The sequence below is a fragment of the Heterodontus francisci genome, chromosome 8, assembly GCF_036365525.1.
Source record: "Heterodontus francisci isolate sHetFra1 chromosome 8, sHetFra1.hap1, whole genome shotgun sequence".
Classification (NCBI taxonomy): Eukaryota; Metazoa; Chordata; class Chondrichthyes; order Heterodontiformes; family Heterodontidae; genus Heterodontus; species Heterodontus francisci.
The window spans coordinates 121,413,775-121,432,374 of NC_090378.1; the positions used below are offsets into that span (position 1 = coordinate 121,413,775).

Here is an 18,600-nt window from a genome sequence, read left to right on the forward strand (position 1 = left end):
ACGGATCAGATCTAAGCTCTGCAGTCCTGCCACATCCAGTCGTGAATGGTGGTGGACAATTAAACAAATTACTGGAGGAGGAGGCTCCACAAATATCCTTATCCTCAATAATGGGGGAGCCGAGCACAAGTGCAAAGATAAGGCCCTTCAGCTGCTTGATCAATGTAGAAATGTGTAGAAATGCAGCAAGACCTGGACAGTATCCAGGCTTGGGCTGATAAGTGGCAAATCACATTTGCAATAATCTTCAGCCAGAAGTGCCGAGTTGATGATCTATTTTGGCCTCCTCTTGAAGTCCCCAGCATCACAGATGCCAGTCTTCAGCCAATTCAATTCACTCCGCATGATATCAAGAAATGACTGAAGGCACTGGATACTGCAAAGGCTATGAGCCCTGACAACATTCTGGCAATAGTACTGAAGACCTGTGCGCCCAAGCCAAGCTGTTCCAGTACAGCTATAACACTGGTATCTACCCGGCAATGTGGAAAATTGCTCAGGTATGTCCTATACACAAAAAGCACGACAGTTTCAACCCGGCCAATTACTGCCCCATCAGTCTACTCACAGTCATCAGTAACGTGATGGAAGGTGTCATTGACAGTGCTATCAAGCAGCGCTTGCTTAGCAATAATCTGCTCACTGACGCTCAGTTTGTGTTCCGCCAGAGCAACTCAGTTTCTGACCTCATTACAGCCTTGGTTCAAACTTGGACAAAAGAGCTGACCTCAAGAGGTGAGGTGAGAATGACTGCACTTGACATCAAGGCAGCATTTGACCGTGTATGGCATCAAGGAGCCCTCGCAAAACTGGAGTCAATGGGAATCGGGGGGAAAACTCTCCACTTTTTTTTTATTAATTCATGGGATGTGGGCATCACTGGCCAGGCCAGCATTTATTGCCCATCCCTAATTGCCCTTGAGAAGGTGGTGGTGAACTGCCTTCTTGAACCGCTGCTGTCCCTTTGGGGTAGGTATACCCACAGTGCTGTTAGGAAGGGAGTTCCAGGATTTTGACCCAGCGACAGTGAAGAAATGGCGATATAGTTCCAAGTCAGGATGGTGTGTGACTTGGAGGGGAACTTGCAGGTAGTGGTGGTGTTCCCATGTATTTGCTGCCCTTGTCCTTCTAGTTGGTAGAGGTCGCGGGTTTGGAAGGTACTGTCTAAGGAGCCTTGGTGCATTGCTGCAGTGCATCTTGTAGATGGTACACACTGCTGCCACTGTGCGTCGGTGGTGGAGGGAGTCATACTTAGCGTAAAGGAAGATGGTAGTGGTTGTTGGAGGCCAATCATCTCAGCTTTAGAACATCATTGCAGGAGTCCCTCGGGGTAGTGTCCGAGGCCCAACCATCTACAGCTAGTTCATCAATGACCTTCCTTCAATCATAAGGTCAGAGGTGGGGATGTTTGCTGATGATTGCACCATGTTCAGCATCATTTGTTACTCCGCAGATACTGAAGCTGTCTGTGTAGAAATGCAGCAAGACCTGGACAATATCCAGGCTTGGGCTGATAAATGGCAAATCACATTTGAGCCACGTAAGTGCCAGACAATGACCATCTCCAACAAGAGAGAAACCAACCATCTCCCCTTGACATTCAATGGCATTACGATTGCTGAAACCCCACTATCAACATCCTAGGGGTTACCATTGGCTAAAAACTGAACTGGAGTAGCCATGTAAATACCATGGCTGCAAGAACAAGTCAGAGACTGGGAATCCTGCGGCGAATAACTCATCTCCTGATTCCCCAAAGACTGTCCACCATCTACTAGGCAAAAATCAGGAGTATGATGGAATACTCTCCCCTTGCCTGGATGGGTGCAGTTCCAACAACACTCAAGAAGCTCAACACCATCCAGGACAAAGCAGCCCACTTGATTGGCACGCCATCCGCAAACATTCACTTCCTCAACCACCGACGCACAATGGCAGCAGCGTGTGCCATCTACAGGGTGTACTGCAGCAACGCATCAAGACTCCTTAGACAGCACCTTCCAAACCCGCGTCCTCTACCACCTAGAAGGACAAGGACAGCAGATGCTTGGGAACACCACCACCTGCAAGTTCCCCTCTAATCCACACACCATCCTGACTTGGAATTATACTGTCATTCCTTCACTGTCGCTGGGTCAAAATCCTGGAACTCCCTTCTTAACAGCACTGTGGGTGTGCCTACCCCACATGGACTGCAGCAGTTCAAGAAGGCAGCTCACCACCACCTTCTCAAGGGCAATCAGAGATGGGCAATAAATGCTGGCCAAGCCAGCGATGCCCACATCTCATGAATGAACAAAAAGAACACCCCACCACTCCCTAAAAGAGTCTGTGTCTGGGTCATGCTCATTCTGAAGCCTCCTTTGGTGTCAATCACCATAGCTGTAGACCACCCATCAAAAATTGACAGATGATGAACTGAAGAAGCTTGTTATAGCATCAAAATAAGTGAATAGCAAACTGTGAGTTGTCAAGAAGTGTGAAAATGTTTTTTCCATGAATCTGATTTTAATGCTGTTATTTTCACAGCTGACCTTTTTGGTAGAACAGTTCAAAGGTCTGAGGTATCAGGAAACTAGCAGGCACTGATATTTACAAAGAACTCTCTTGTTGTCCTTCTAGAAATCCAGAACAATTAACAATTACTCCTCACTCCGGGCCATTGTTGCAGCCCTGCAGTCCAGCCCAATTTATAAATTGAGGAAGACTTGGGCTGCTGTGTCAAAGTAAGTTCCTTTTCCAAAGTAGCCATGTAATGTTTGTCATAAAAATGTGATGATGAGTTGCAGATTCTACCCTGAGCTTCCTTGCACAGTGAGCTTCAGATTCTAGATGTGTTGGCAGGGCTACCAGAGACACTATGGTGCACCTCTAACAACTGGCTCATTGCCAGAAGTCTGTCTTCCTTTTGCTCGAGAATGTGAGTTACTGAGCAGTTTTCTTCAGTCGAATAATAAAACTGTTCAGCAACTTAAACTTTAAAGTACTGTGTTCCAAAATTGATCTGCTGTTAGATGTAACTGGCCATAAAATACTCCCTCTGTGGATATGTTGTGTCCAGTAAAGGGCTGCTACCTGACCTGAACCCAACAGGACCCGACGACATGTGTCGGTTTCGGGTCGGGTCGGGCTCCTCTTCCAGGTCCGGCTTTCAGGCTCGGGTCGGGTGGAGCCAGGCCGAGTCCAGGTCGGGCTCGGCTCGGGTCGGGTCGGGTCAGACACACACGGTAAGTGCTCTGCAGGTAAGTATTGAAATTAAAAAACTTACCTCAGCTGGGAGATCGGGACGAAACTGAGTCTGCGCAGTGAGCGAGTGACGTCACCATGACATCATCACGTATGCACTGCAGCTTCCTGAATTAAGTAAAGGGATGGTCAGGTTGGGCTCGGGGGGGGTCGAGTTGAGGTCAGGCTTGGGTCGGGTCGGGCTCGGGTCGGCTGTGGTTCGGTCGGGTTCAGGTCGGGTTCTTTTTCCTGACCTGAGTAGGCCTTTAGTGTCCAGTGATGTACGATGGTGGTTTGACACAATCTTTTATCTCCTGAGGAAGTGCACTAAATCCTTTAAAGCACGTTGCCTCAGACAATTTGATCCTGTCTGAATTTTTAGGTTTCTTGAAAGTTCTGCCAGGAGATTTACAAAAAGCTAGCTAATGCCCTGCATTGCATTTAGTTCTGAGAAATACTTAAACCCTTTTCAACCCCCCATTATCTCTGATTAAGAAGGGGAAAATAGAGTACGAGAGCAAGCTTGCAGGGAACATAAAAACCGACTGTAAAAGTTTCTCTAGGTATGTGAAGAGAAAAAGATTAGTGAAGACAAATAAAGGTCCCTTACGGTCAGAAACAGGGGGATTTATTATGGGAAACAAAGAAATGGCTGACCAACTAAATGCATACTTTGGTTCTGTCTTCACAAATATCATACCAGAAATGTTAGGGAACACAGGGTTTAGTGAGAGAGAAGAACTGCAGGAAATCAGTATTAGTAGAGAAATGGTGTTGGGGAAATTGATGGGATTGAAGGCCGATAAACCCCCAGGGCCTGATGGTCTGCATCCCAGAGTACTTAAGGAAGTGGCCCCAGAAATAGTGGATGCATTGGTGGTCATCTTCCAAGATTCTATCGACTCTGGAACAGTTCCTACAGATTGGAGGATAGCTAATGTAACCCCACTATTTAAAAGGGAGATAGAAAGAAAGCAGGGAATTATTGACCAGTCAGCCTGACGTTGGTAGTGGGGAAAATTCTAGAGTCCATTATCAAAGATTTTATAGCAGAGCACTTGGAGAACAGTGGTAGAATCGGACAGAGTCAGCATGGATTTACGAAAGGGAAATCATGCTTGACAAATCTACTAGAATTCTTCGAGGATAAAACGAGTAGAATTGATGAGGGGGAGCCAGTGGATGTGTTTTGTTTGGACTTTCAGAAGGCTTTCGACAAAATCTCACATAAGAGATTAGCATGTAAAATTAAAGCGCATGGGATTGTGAGGGATAGAAAATTGGTTGGCAGACAGGAAACAAAGAGTACGGAACAATGGGTCTTTTTCCGAATGGTAGGCAATGACTAGTGTGGTACCACGGGAATCGATGCGAGGACCCCATCTATTCAGAATATATATTCATGATTTAGATGAGGGAACTAAATGTAATATCTCCAAATTTGCAGCTGACACAAAACTGGGAGGGAGGGTAACTAGTGAGGAGGATGCAGAGAGGCTTCAGGGTGATTTAGACAAGTTGAGTGAGTGGGTAAATGCAAGGCAGATGCAGTATAATGTGGATAAATGTGAGGTTATCCACTTTGGTAGCAAAAACAGGAAGGCAGATTATTATCTGAACGGCTATAAACTGAGAGAGGGAAATATACAACGAGACCTGGGTGTTCTCGTACACCAGTCGCTGAAGATTAGCATGCAGGTCCAACAGGCGGTAAAAAAGGCAAGTGGTATGTTGGCCTTCATAGTGAGAGGATTCGAGTACAGGAGCAGGGATGTCTTGCTGCAATTATACAGGACCTTGGTGGTGCCACACCTGGAATATTGTGTACAGTTTTGGTCTCCTTATCTGAGGAAGGATGTTCTTGCTATAGAGGGAGTGCAGCAAAGGTTTACCAGACTGATTCCTGGGATGGCGGGACTGACGTATGGGGAGAGATTGAGTTGGTTAGGATTATATTCGCTGGAGTTCAGAAGAGTGAGGTGGGAATCTCAGAGAAACCTATAAAATTCTAACAGGACTTGACAGTGTAGATGCAGGAAGGATGTTCCCAATGGTGGGGGAGTCCAGAACCAGGGGTCATAGTCTAAGGATACAGGGTAAACCATTCAGGACTGAGATGAGGAGAAATTTCTTCACCCAAAGAGTGGTGAACCTATGAAATTCATTATCACAGAAAGCAGTTGAGGCCAAAACATTGTATGTCTTCAAGAAGGAGTTAGATATAGCTCTTGGGGCGAAAGGGATCAAAGGTTATGGGGCGAAAGCAGAAACAGGTTACTGAGTTGGATGATCAGCCATGATCATAATGAATGGTGGAGCAGGCTCGAAGGGCCGAATGGCCTACTCCTGCTCCTATTTTCTATGTTTCTATGTTTGCTGCTACATGTCTGAGTCTTTGACAGCCATTGATTAATCTGCCTCTATTCTCTCATGATTAATTTGTCTCATTCTCTTGATTAGGAGCAGCATGGGATTGTTCGAGGAGCTTGAGGAACAATGCTGCCATCGAATTGATTATCATCTGGGTGAAGAGGTAAGATGTTGCACTTGGTCCAGTTTATCCATATTCATCGGGTGTTCAGTGTTTAAAAATAATACCTGCAATGTGTTAAACTGGTGGCTGACTGCATATGGGTGTTGTCAATCGATCAGGCAGCTGGCGAAATGTAAACTGTGTACTCGGTGGTCTGGCTTGGCTCAAGTCTTCAAAGCTTCTGTCAGTCTCGATACATATAATGGAGGTAGATATTATAATTAACTATTTAAATAAACATACTTCTAACAAGGGTATGTTGACAATGATGTAAACTCAGTAATAAACACAGAAAGAGAATCTACCTTTAAAATTTGAACTCTTCAACAAAGTTTAAAGTGGGATTTGTGCCAATGATTTTTCCTTTTGCTTTGTGCAGTGGGAGGGCCTTTTAAATGCAAGGTGGGGCACTTACACATTTAATTGGTTCCCATAAGTAATTATTAGTTGAATGATCACCTGTTTTTCTTCCTTTTCCTGTTTGTTCTGTATAATAAGGATAAGTAACTGCATGGGAACTGGGACATATTTAGAATATTGCTTTGTTCGTTGAATACTTCAGGCTATGATTATCTAATTTCAAATAGTTTGTGCCAAAACAGACACAAATTAGAGCATCTTGCATCTTCTTCAGTAAGTTCCAGAGAATACTGAATATGCCATATGGACTAAGACCACTTTCAGAACAACTCTTGTTCTCTCGTGTGCATAGCAAAAACATTTGATGGATTTTTGGTGGTACTATCAGAATATTTTGAAAGCTCTGAAAGACAACTAAGTTTACCAAAGTTAGAGTTTTAAAAAAAAAGGCCGAACTGGGAAAACACATTGACCACATTTTGAAATTGACATGTAACACCTGACCCTTGGGCCAGCATTTAATCTGGGCAATGGGGATCTCGACGTCCAGCAAAAGTGCGAGTGAGAACCCCATGTCGTTCCTTCTGAGGGAGGCCTGCCGAATCAAGTGCCAATTAGGTACTTAACTGTACAAAGGCGGGCCTTCCACTGGGTCAAGGACCCTGGTGACGGACGTCCCGCCCTCTGAGAGCTGCCAGCCACTCAGGCCAGCAGCTGTTTAACTGAGCAGCGCCACCACAGAGGCTGTTGCTGCTGCCAGTGGAGCACTGACCCGAGGCCTAGGAGTAGCACTGGACCCAGAGCACAGGTAGGTCAGGGCGGGAGGGGTCTCGTGGTATGGGGGTGTGGGGTAGGGCAGTGTATGGGGTTTGGCAGAAAGGGCATGGGGGTAGCTATCAACAGGCCCCCCAACCTGATGCCAGGTCCCTAATTCAAGCCCCCCTCCTCCGCCCTGGAGCCGGAAAGCATCCCACATGGTTTTTCTTACTGTGCTCCCCAGGGCCGCCTGCCACTTGGCTGATTGCGATGGCAGTGGGATGAGGCCATTAATTGGGCATTAATTGGCGGTGGGGCAGGAAGGCCGTTCACAGGTCTTCCTATCCCGGACTTAATTATGGCGGAGGTGGGGAGGCAGCGGGGACCCACTGGCCACCACCCCACCCGATTACATGGTCTCCCCGTCTCCAAAGCCGTCATGGGGGAGAACATAAAATTCCCTCCTCGGTGTCTGAAAAAGAGCAAAATGTGTTCAACCAAATTGAGAGGTTTGAAAGGCTTGCCTGCTGCTGTTATACAAAAAAATGAGTTGATGAAGTAACTTTTTTTGCCTTACTGTGTTTGGCAGTCCAACAACAAATCAGTTTCGCTAAATTGTATTTGTGTTTTTATCCAAAAAAACATGTTTCACCTCGAGCACATGTTTTTTAGACTTCTAGGAATTACAACAACTCCATTCTTCTCTCCTCATCCTACTCAGAATCACAGAATAGTTACAGGACAGGAGACCATCTGACCCATTGAGCCCTTGCCGGTTCTACAAGAGCAGTTTAGTTCGTCCCACTCCCCCACCCTTTCCTGTAACCCTGCAATTTTTTTCTCTTCAGGTTCTTATCCAATTTCCTTTAGAAAGTCATGATTGAACCTGCTCCACCACCATTTCAGCTGCTGCATTCCAGATCGTAACCACTTACTGCCTTAAAAAAAAAATATTTCCTCATGTCACCTTTGGTTCTTTTGCCATTCACCTTAAATCCGTGTCCTCTGGTTCTCGAGCATTCTGCCCAATGAGAAAAATTTCACTCTATCTACTTTGTTTTGACCCCTCATGGTTTTAGACACCTCTATCAAATCTCTTCTCAACCTTCTCTAAAGAGAACAACCCCAGCTTCTCCAATCTATCCACATAACTGAAATCCCCCATCCCTGGAACCATTCGCCTAAATCTTTCCTCACACCCACCACCACCCAACCCACTGCCAACTCCCCCACCCCCCTGCCCCACCAATCGACCTTGCTACCACCAAGCTGTTGTTCAATTCCATGAGGGGAATTTTTTTTACCTCCTCCAGACTTCCCGTTTTTAAACACATTAATTCAAATCAATAAAGTGAATAAAATGTTCAATAGGATTTTAAATAGAATGATTGGGCTGAATGGCCAACACAGTCATTATGAACATGAAGAAAGTCTCCCATTCGTATAATGGCTTCTCTGCCAGTTGTAGCAAGTGTTCAGTGTGTCTTGTGTGTTTTAGGAAACATTAGGCACCTAACACACTCAACCAAGTCCTCTGCATAGGGTATAGTATCTGGCATCTTTATCACCACGATGATACCGAGAAGCCATGGTTTTTGGCTTCTGCTGTAGCTTCCTTCCTTGCTTAGATTGAACTGGACTGTGAAAAGTCTCTATATACTGTTTCATCTAGACCTAAACGTCACATCCCCTCCATCACCAAGACCACTTGCTTGTGCTTTTACATCATCACACGCCTCCACGCCGACTTCTCTCCATCTCCCTGGGACCTTTAAACCTGTTTTTGATGCCTTGACTAGATGTTTCCTACATCTTCCCGTCATTCAGCCTCCATAAATTTAAACATGGTTCACACCAGCCGGTACACAATCCTGCGAGTCGGTCATTCCCACCACTGACCTTCATTGGCTCCCTATCCCCAATGTACTGAACTTAAAATACAAATTTTCAAATCTTTACAGCCTTGTTCTGCCTATTTCCTGAAACTTCCTACTTCCACTCCCAATCCTTCACCCATCTCTATTTTCTTTTACATACACCCCCTCTCTTCACTGCACCATTGGTTGCAGAGCATTCAGTTGCTTCAGCCCAACTTTGGAACTCCTTAATTTCCTGACTGCCTCCAGTTTTCTCCAGCTTCAAAAACCTTCTGAAATCCCATCTTTGCAACCAAGTTTTCAGTCATCTCTCCTAACTCTCTCATCATGCTCATTGTCCATTCATTTTTATCTATTTCATTCCTCCACTTGCAATTAATCCTGATATTGGTTAGTTATAAAACTCTTTGTGCCAAATTGCCACAACACTGCTCATTGTTACAGTCAGAAAATAGTCAAAGCATGGGTTTTCTGTCTAATTCCTTATTGATTTTAAATGTAGCTTTTTGTTCTGTATTTGAAATGGACTAAATGTAGTATTTTTGTTAGAAAGATATGAATCTGAGTTCCAAAAGCAGACTGTCAGATGCTCAATTTTTCTGAACTCTAAGAAGACAATGTGAAATGACGTATTTCTGAAATACATTTGCAGGCTGGATGGAAACCTTTGGTGGGCCAATTCTGGCCCTTAGGCTGTATGGTGGAGGTGGTGGCGGAGTGGAATGTCACTGGACCAGTAATCCAGACACCCAGGCAAATGATCTGGGGAAATGGGTTTAAATCCCACCATGGCAGATGGGGTGAGATTTGAATCCAATTCATAAATCTGGAATTAAAAGTTAATCTAATGGTGATGGTGAAACCATTGTCAATTGTTGCAAAGCCATATTGTTCACTAATGTCCTTTAGGGAAGGAAATCTGCCATCTTTATCTGGTCTGGCCTACATGTGACGCCTGACCCACAGCAATGTGGCTGACTCTTAAATGTTTTCAATGGGCAATTAGGGATGGGCAATAAATGCTGGCCTAGCCAGCGATGCCGACATCCTATGAACAAATAAAAAAAATGTTTGACAACCTTGATCTAGACAAAATAGATCATTCAGAGAGGCATCACAGCTGTGGCAGACTAAATAGATTGGTTCCTGGGATGAGAGGGTTGTACAGATTGAGTAGTATGTTATGACCGGGTGAGAAAGAGATCTAGGGGTTCCCTCTCAGCCTTTGCCTGGTTCAACCGTAACACAGTTTAATTTTAAAAACACAGTGTTTTAGCTCCCCTGTTCACAGCTTTCCAATTGTAAGGCAAAGAAATCTTAGATTTAGACAAGAAAGGTGGAAGCTTATTAACCATAAACTCTAATCCAATTAACAACTACAAATTTGCGATGTGACCACGCTAGCGTGCATACGTGATAAACACACACACAGATACAAACAGAAAAAGTAGAAAGAATAAAGGGAAAAAGTTTGAGGCTGGGTGTATTTACAGTCCTTCGACTTCAACGTGGAGTCTTTGATTGCTGGTAAGTCTTGTTGTTCGTTGGGGTCCAGTGCACACTTTAACTTGTTTCGATGTCGGAGTCTTCTCTCTCTTGAGGTTTAAGCGACTTCAGTAGGTCTAGAAGCTTGTGAGAAAGCGAGAGAGAGGCAACCAGCAGAGAAGCTCTCTTGCTCCAGGTTCAGTTGCAATCTGCAGTCTGTCTTCAAACTGTCCTGCGCGTCCTTCAAAAATGCTTGGACCAGCAGGTTCGTCATGTGACCAGCTGGTTTAACCGTGCCTGCATTTGTGGATTCTATCATCTTAGCTGATCCTGGAATGCGAGTTTTCTTTCACTTTCAATGTCTGATCATCAAAATCCATTTGGGTTAATTGGACAAGGGAGTAGTTGCTTTGTCTCCACAAGCACTGTCTTTTAGTATGCAAATGATCCTTCAGCCAAATATTTGTTGATCTCTTTAAGCAAGTCATCTCTTCACTCCAGCAACAATTCAAAATTACTGTTCATATGACAAAATTAATGTGCCTCATTCTTGGCAGGTGCGGGTCTTCGACACCTCCATACCCAGTGGAATGAGATACGATATTTTTTTAAAAGAACATTTCATGAAAAGGGATCAGAGAGAAGATAAGTCCAGGAAAACACACATACATCTCTCTCATTCATTCAGAATTCCTAACAGTTGTTACAGCCTATTTCTTCTTGGAAGCAGTGCTGCTTTAACCTGCCCTTTTTGGCATCCCAGTAAACATGTGATTTTTGGGGAAGTTTTTCAGTTTGCGCATTTCCATGACTGCCGAGGGTGTCTTTGTTCTTGTTAAGGTCTGCAGGGGGAGAGTTAGATTTAATTAGCTCTAAGTGGGAGTTCCGCTTATGGGCGTCGGCAGTGGGCGGTTCTACTTTGAACTCTCTTTCAGTGCTTTGAGGAGTCATACAAGGGCTTTTCACCTTTGGGGATGGTTGGTTCCCTTTTCCCCTGACTGTGGGGGAGGATTCCTTGCTAATCTTCCCTTTCACATCTGGTACACTCCTGATTGCAGGTATTTGTCCAGATTCTGCTGCACTCCAATGTGGCACCTCGACTTGGTGAAGCATCACCCTCATGGTTTCTCTGCCCTCTTGAGGACTTTCTTTGTCTCTGCAGGTTCCTGTAAATGCTGTTAGCATCTCTGGTGGGGTGCTTCTAGTGTCTGCATTTACATGGGAGGATGTGGGGTCTAACTTTTTAAATATTTTGGGGTTGGCTGACCGGACGGTAGGGGTTTCTATTTGGGATTTCTTTAACCTGCCCTCTTGGTTTCTTTGCCCCTTTCGCCAGCTGTGTGCCTGCCTGTGCCCTTTTGTTCTCGACAGGGTTCCCTTCCAGTTCACTAGCCCTCTGCTGGAGGGTCCTACAAACACCAATAAAGGACTTAGGGATGCTTGGGTAATGATCTGGCAGGGTCAGATTTCACTGTAGGTTGGGGTTTACCCTCAACCTGGCACGTGTGACAACTCCAACAGTATTCCACCACATCTTTGTGGAGTTTTAGCCAGTTAAAACACTGTCTTATGTGGGCTTTGATATTTCGTATACTGATATGTACAGCCACTGTAATCTCGTGTGTCCTTCTTAATATTTCTCTCCGGTACCTCTGCGGCACCACTAACTGATGAACTACTGTCTACTCCTTGCTCTCAGGTCTGTAAGGAGAACTCTATTTCCTCATCAGTACCTCATTCTTTAAATAGTAGCAGTTACGGACTCCCTCTGCTTCAATTTCAGACTGGGCAGCCTGTGCTAACTCTCACAATACTGGGTCAGCTCGCTGAGCCTTGGCTAGGGAAGATTCATTTAATTCATTCCTGGGTCTTCTAACTTTCCAAAGAAAGTCTCAAACAGACAGACCTCATGGTCATCTGCCTGCAGTGCCAATTCAGTCTCCTCTCAGGGAGCTGGTTTGCTCATGGCTTGATTCACTACACATTCAGGGAAACTGCAGGGGTCAGCTTCTGCCACTGCCCTGTCTTTCTCAACTCCTGCAGTCTGTCTTTCACTACTGGGGAAGCTACCACCTTCATCCCTGCCAGATCATTACCTAGGAGCAGGTCAACCTCATTCACAGGCAAACTAGGGACAATCCTTACAGTCACCGGTCCCGAAACTAGGTCGCACTCCAAGTGCACCCACTGTAAAGGTACAGGCATAGACTGCCCTCCAATACCATTCACCACCATTCTGATGTTTATTGCACTCTCTGGGGGAAAGGTCAGGCCTTTTCCCAGTAAAAGGGATCTAATGGCCCTTGTGTCCCTGAGGATTACTATGGGCTTGCGTTTCCCACTCGAGGGGTGTGGGGTTACTCTCCCTTCAGACACAACACCCTGATAACCTTCTAAAATCCTATTAAATTTTCCTGCACTTGCAGCGGTAGGCTTCCTGGGTCTGATTCTTACTGCAGTTAAAGCCACAGCTTGTTCTGCTGTTCTTTCCATCAGGGTCCCTTCTCCTTCACTGAGCGGCTATGCCCTGATTAACCCTACAGGTTTTCTCTTTTGTCTCCAGCAGTCAGCTCTCAGATGCCCTGCTTTATTACAATGGAAGTACACAGGTGCTCACTCCTACTTACAGCACCTTCCTTTTTGGCTGGAGGAGAGGCCCCTGTGTCTCCTGCTTTTCTTTCCCTCTCAGGATTGCTTGGGCTTCTATCACCTTCCCACCCTTTGTCCTTTTCAGATTTGTGGAGATGACGAGGAATGGTTTTCCCCTGGAGAACCAACTGATAAATGAGAGCAAATTCATTAGCCAGCACTGCGGCTTGCCGGGCTCTTTGAACCTTCTGTTCCTCGACATGTGTCTTTATGGAGAGTGGGAGAGAGTTTTTAAATTCCTCAAGCAAAGTCACTTCTCTGAGATTTTCCTTGTTGAGCTGCACTTTCGGAGCCCTCAGCCACTGGTTCAAAAGCCAGCTGCTTACTTCTCTCAAACTCCAGGAAAGTTTGATCAGCCTGCTTCTTGAGGTTTCTAAACTTTTGGTGGTAGGCTTCCAGTACTAACTCATATGCCCCAAGGATAGCATTTTTTTGCCAGTCCATAATCTGATGAACTCTCATCTGGCAACATGGAATAAAGCTCATGGGCTTTTCCTATTAACTTGCTTTGTATCTGCAGCATCCAAGCCTCAACAGGCCACTTTAACTGCCTTGCCAGTTTTTCAAAAGTAACAAAAATCACTTCCACGTCTCCCTCACTGAATTTTGGGATCAGTTGGGAAAATGTTTTAATAAATCTGAACCCAGCCCTGAATTACGGTCCTCCATATTGGCCATGATTTCACTGGTGTTACTCTGTCGCACCCTAGTTAACTCAAGTCGCCTCAGCTCTCTGTCTTCGCATTCTTTCTGGAAGGCTCTTTCTTTCTCTCTCTCCTGTCTCTCTCTCTCTTTATTCTCTTTCCTCAAATTCAGGTTTCCTCTGTTCCAATTGTCGCTTTGCTCACAATACCCTGTCAGGGCTTAATTCTAACCCAGTTTCTGCTTCTTCAGATTCACAGGAAAAATGTTCGGCCACTAGTCTTAGGAGTTCAGACTTTCTAGCCTTGTCATGGACAGTGATCCCACACTGCTCAGCCATTTTTCTCAACTTTTCCAGACAGTGCTTTTAACTTATCACAAGTTACTTCACCCTGGCTTGGGGAACGACTGGCTTCAATCGCAGACAAGTTCGTACACTAGCACACACAACCACAAGAAAACCTGGATTGAAATCTTTTCTCTTTTTGATTGGGATCAATTTGACTTCCCACTTCCAATTTCCTCGCTTGCCTGTGGATCAATTCCAGATGCTACCACCCAAATTTCTGTTATGACCAGGTGAGAAAGGGGTCCAGGGGTTCCCTCCCAGCCTTTGCCTGGTTTGACCAGAACAGGGTTTAATTTTCAAACACGGGCTGAATTTTACCGGCCCCTTGATACTGTGGGTCGCAGTACAGGGGCCGGTAAAATTCTGCAGGGAGAGGCCCGCCTCAACCTGCGACGTCGAGAAGGGCCCACCACAAATTATTGATGGCGGGGGGACCTTGTTGCGGCCCATCCCCCCTGCTCCCCCCACCCCCGTCGCTCGGTGGCGACACCCCAATGAAGATATGTAAAACGGTACTTACCTCTGCAGATTATGCAGCCCGCCGCCTCTTCATGGACACTTCCAGATTTTAAATTGAACAGGCAGCTATCACGTGCCATCATGTTCTGAACAGAAAAGCTGACGGGTTTTCAGAAGCAGATGTTTTCACGATGGAAGGTAAGTTCTGTTTTCAGGGGTCTCACTCTGCATTATGGAAGGGAGGAGGGAAGGGGGATTCGAGGAGTCTCACTCTGCATTATGGAAGGGAGGAGGGAGGGGATCTGGGACTACTCTGGGAAAGCTCTGCAGGCATGAAAGGAGCTACTGTGTACCCTCCCTCCGTAAACAGTGTACACGCTGCGTTTGTTTGTGTTTGTGAAGGAGCAATGATGCTCTGGTCATCCTGTGCGTGGGCAGGGTACCAGAAAGGGTAGGAGCGTTAAGATTATATTGATGGTAGGGGCAATCGATGCAGCTGGAAGATCTTGATGTGGTCATGCTGTGCCACTCTTGAGTGTTGGCCAAGATGAGCAATGCCATGCCACAAAGTTGATCCATGAAAGCACCTGATGTACCCGTCAACACCAATCCCTGCCCTCCTTGGAGCCTTCGAATAAATGAAGGGGTCAACTTTATTTATCACATGGAAATAGGTAGGCTCATCCTACATTGTGTGATGCTCTGCTCCTGAGGATCCATATGCGCCTGAGGCAAAATCAACAGGCAGGTGCGATCCATGTAGAGGCCCCCGGTCGTGAGCAGCAACCCCCAAGGGGAGCTTGCCTTTATGATTGCTGTGCATCGACAGGCTCCACATGACATGCCATCAGATGTCAGAGCACCAGTGTCAGATGCGATTGCGCATGTAGAGAGGGTGGTGACATGTCTCTGTGCCCTGTTCAAAGATGACCTGCAGCCCATCGGCTTTGGTAGACATCCTATCCCTTTCGTTCTCATAGTTTCAGTGGTTCTCAAGCTTGACACCTTTGCAGCTTTTCAGGGGCCCACCAGAGACCTTTGTGGGATCACACAGTCAGCAGTGCACTGCTGCATCAGGGAGGTCACCAATGCCCTGCACCAGAAGGCCAGTGAGTATGTCCGCTTCAGGACAGTCTCTCACAGCTAGGCTAAGAGAGCCATCAGTTTCGGCACCATTGCCGGAGAACCATAGCTTGTAACGTTCATAGACTGCATTCGTGTGGTCATAAGGCCTCCCGCCAGGCTACTACCTGAAGACGTCACCATTAAAGGATCCCTCTCAATCTGGGTGAAGCTGGTATGTGATCACAAGAGATGCTTCATGCAAATCTGTGCCTGCTTCTCAGGCAGCTGCCATGACCCCTGGGACCTGCGCTAGTCCCAGCTGCCACCGCTGTTCACTGAACTGGCTTAGATGGAGGGGTGGCTTCTTGGAGATCAGGGCTATCCTTTGCAGACATGGCTCCTGACACCAGTGACAGATCCCACCACTGCTGCAGAGAAGAGATACAACGCCAGCCACTGAACTACAAGAGCTGGAGATCAGCATGCTGAAAGAGCGTTTCGAATTCCTGTACAGATAGGGTGATGCCCTGTATGGGCTGAAAAGGCCAGCTCCTTTCTTTGCTGCTGTGCACAACTATGCACCCAGTAGGGACCAGGCCTGTCTTGATGAGGAGAGACATCAACAGCATTCCTCCTCGGACTATGAGGACGCTGAAGACCTCCAACATGAAAGGCGCATGGGAGGGCAGAAGGCACCCAAGCTCTGCACGCAGGGCTAGCAGTGAGCTAGGGATGTACGGCAGTGGCTTATCAGACAAAGGCTTTCTGCTCCAGAAGAACCAGCATTAGCTCTGCAAGTCACACATCACCCTTGCTCACCTGCTGTGCACCAGTCCACATCTGCAACATCCCTGTGTAAATCATCAGAGGCAGCAGCTGAGCGAGTGAATGTCCATATCACTGGAGACATTCATGAGTAATGGTGGCATAGCAATGATGTTATTGCATACATTGGTTCTCCTGAAGGGCTAATGGTGCAAAGGGATGTGACATTGGCGCTAGGTGCTGGCACACATCATTCACACAGAGAAAAGGACACAGATGTTGGCGAGGAACATTAAGTGAAAGACGTATTTGCATTGCTCTGTGAACTTGGTCAAGTTAACTTTGCTTCACTCTCCACAGATGCTGGCTGACCTGCTGAGTTTCTCCAGCACTTTCTGCTTTGCTGCCAGTTTGACTGCAGCCCCACTCTTCAACAGTGAGCTAAATATTACTTTGACAGCTGTCAGGAAATGGGTGCAGGGACGCATTAAATAGGCCCCAGCACCCGCTACACAGCTGTCAAAAGGTCTCTCACTACGCCGAATGTCACACCTCTCCCCATGTAATATGGGGATTGGGAGGGTGGTGCTCAGCGCAGTGATGCTAATGAGCCCCCGCATGAAATATCACCGGGGCTTTATGGCAGCAGCTGAATGTGGGCACCCCACCAAGTTTAAAGGGAGCCACTGCACAGCGCGGCACCCAAATAAAATTCCGCCCACTGTGTTGCAGCTCCCCCCTCAGTGAATCCTTGTTCACTACTTTCCAATTGTAAGGCAAAGAAATCCATCAGGTTTTCTCAGATTTAAACAAGAAAGGTGGAAGTTTATTAACTTTAAACTCTAATCCGGTTAGCGACTACGAATAGGCTACGCGACCACGATAGCATGCTTATGTGATAAACACACAAGTAGATAGAGACAGAAAAAGTAGAAAGAATAAGGGGAAAAATTTGAGGCAATGGCTGGGTGTATTTATAATCCTTTGACTTCAGTGTGGAGTCTTTGATTGCCGGTAAGTCTTGCTCTTCGTTGGGGCCCAGTGCACACTTTAACTTGTTTTGATGTAGGAGTCTTCTCTATCTTGAGGTTTAAGTGACTTTAGAGGGTGCGGAGGCTTGTGAGAAAGCGAGAGAGAGCCATCCAGGAGAGAGGCCCTCTTGCTCCAGGTCCAGTTGCAATCTGCAGTCTGTCTTCAAACTGTCCTGTGTGTACTTCAAAAACGCTTGGACCAGCAGGTCAGTCATGTGACCAGCTGGTTTAACCACTCCTGCGTTTGTGGATTCTGAGCAGACCCTGGAATGTGAGTCCTTACACCTTTAATGTCTGGTGATCAAAATCCATTTGGGTTAATTGGACCAAAGGAGTAGTTGCTTTGTCTCCACAAGCACTGTCTCTTAGTATGCAAATGTCCTCCAGCCAAATGTCTTGTGATCTTGTTAGGCAAGTCATTTCTTCAGCAACAGTTTAAAATTAATGTTCATATGATAAAAATTAAATGCCTCATACTTGGCACATGGGGGTCTTCATGACAAGAACTAAACTGTCTTGAGTTTAGAAGAATGAGAAGTGATCTCATTGAAACACAAGATTCTGAGAGGGTTTGGGAGCATAGGTGCTGAGAGGCTGTTTTTCCCCTGGTTGGGGAGTCGAATGCCCTGGGGCACAGTCACAGAATAAGGGGTCAGCCATTTAGGACTGAGATAAAGAGAATTTTTTTCACTACATGTTGTGAATCTTTGGAATTCTCAACCCCAGAAAGTTGTGGATGTTCAGTTGCTGAGTATATTCAAAGCTGACATCAATATATTTTTGGACCCCGAGGGAATCCCGGGATGTGAGGATCACTCAGGAAAGTGGAGTTGAGGTCTGAGATCAGCCATGACCCTATTGAATGGCAGAGCAAGCTCCTGGGGCTGATACGTTATCTTATGTTTTTCTGAACACCCTTCTTCTGTATTGTAAAATTATACAAAACTAGCTGAGTTCCTGATAGCTGTCCATTAGCTCCTGCTGGAAAGTTGCATATCTGAGTATCAGATGAGGAGCCAAATGAGCTCAGCGGTGATGCCCTCTAATGGAATAGGCTACAAACAGTCATCACCTAGGTTACCAAATGAAGGATGGCCTCTGGTTGTACCAGGTTCCAGCCATTAATTCAGTCAATTTTAGGAGATGAGGAGAAAAAGAAGAAAAAAAAGATAGAGGACAATCTAATGTTTTGCCTGTATTTACAAATAAGTGAACTGCCTGTGGTTTAGGGTTGAAAGAGACAATATTGTATTTAACCAATGCTGTTTATGTGCATTATCTTTGTATATAACTGAAGTGTTCACAATAAGCAAGAATGGTTAATGTTATTTATAACAGTAACGTGTGGAAGAGCTCACATGACAAAGTTACCCAAAGATTGAGATGGTTAACACAGTACAGACT

At 45.9% G+C, this 18,600-nt stretch overlaps 1 protein-coding gene across 1 annotated transcript in view; it reads left to right on the plus strand.

Annotated features, from left to right (window-relative positions):
* Positions 1-18,600, plus strand: part of LOC137373257 (ral guanine nucleotide dissociation stimulator-like 1) — a 49,313-nt gene that overhangs the window by 15,980 nt on the left and 14,733 nt on the right. The window contains exons 6-11 of the mRNA XM_068038107.1: positions 2,623-2,726; positions 5,686-5,758; positions 6,634-6,736; positions 9,404-9,504; positions 10,717-10,793; positions 11,608-11,680. Coding sequence (XP_067894208.1) covers positions 2,623-2,726; positions 5,686-5,758; positions 6,634-6,736; positions 9,404-9,504; positions 10,717-10,793; positions 11,608-11,680 — 531 coding nt within the window. The remainder of the gene's footprint in view (positions 1-2,622; positions 2,727-5,685; positions 5,759-6,633; positions 6,737-9,403; positions 9,505-10,716; positions 10,794-11,607; positions 11,681-18,600) is intronic.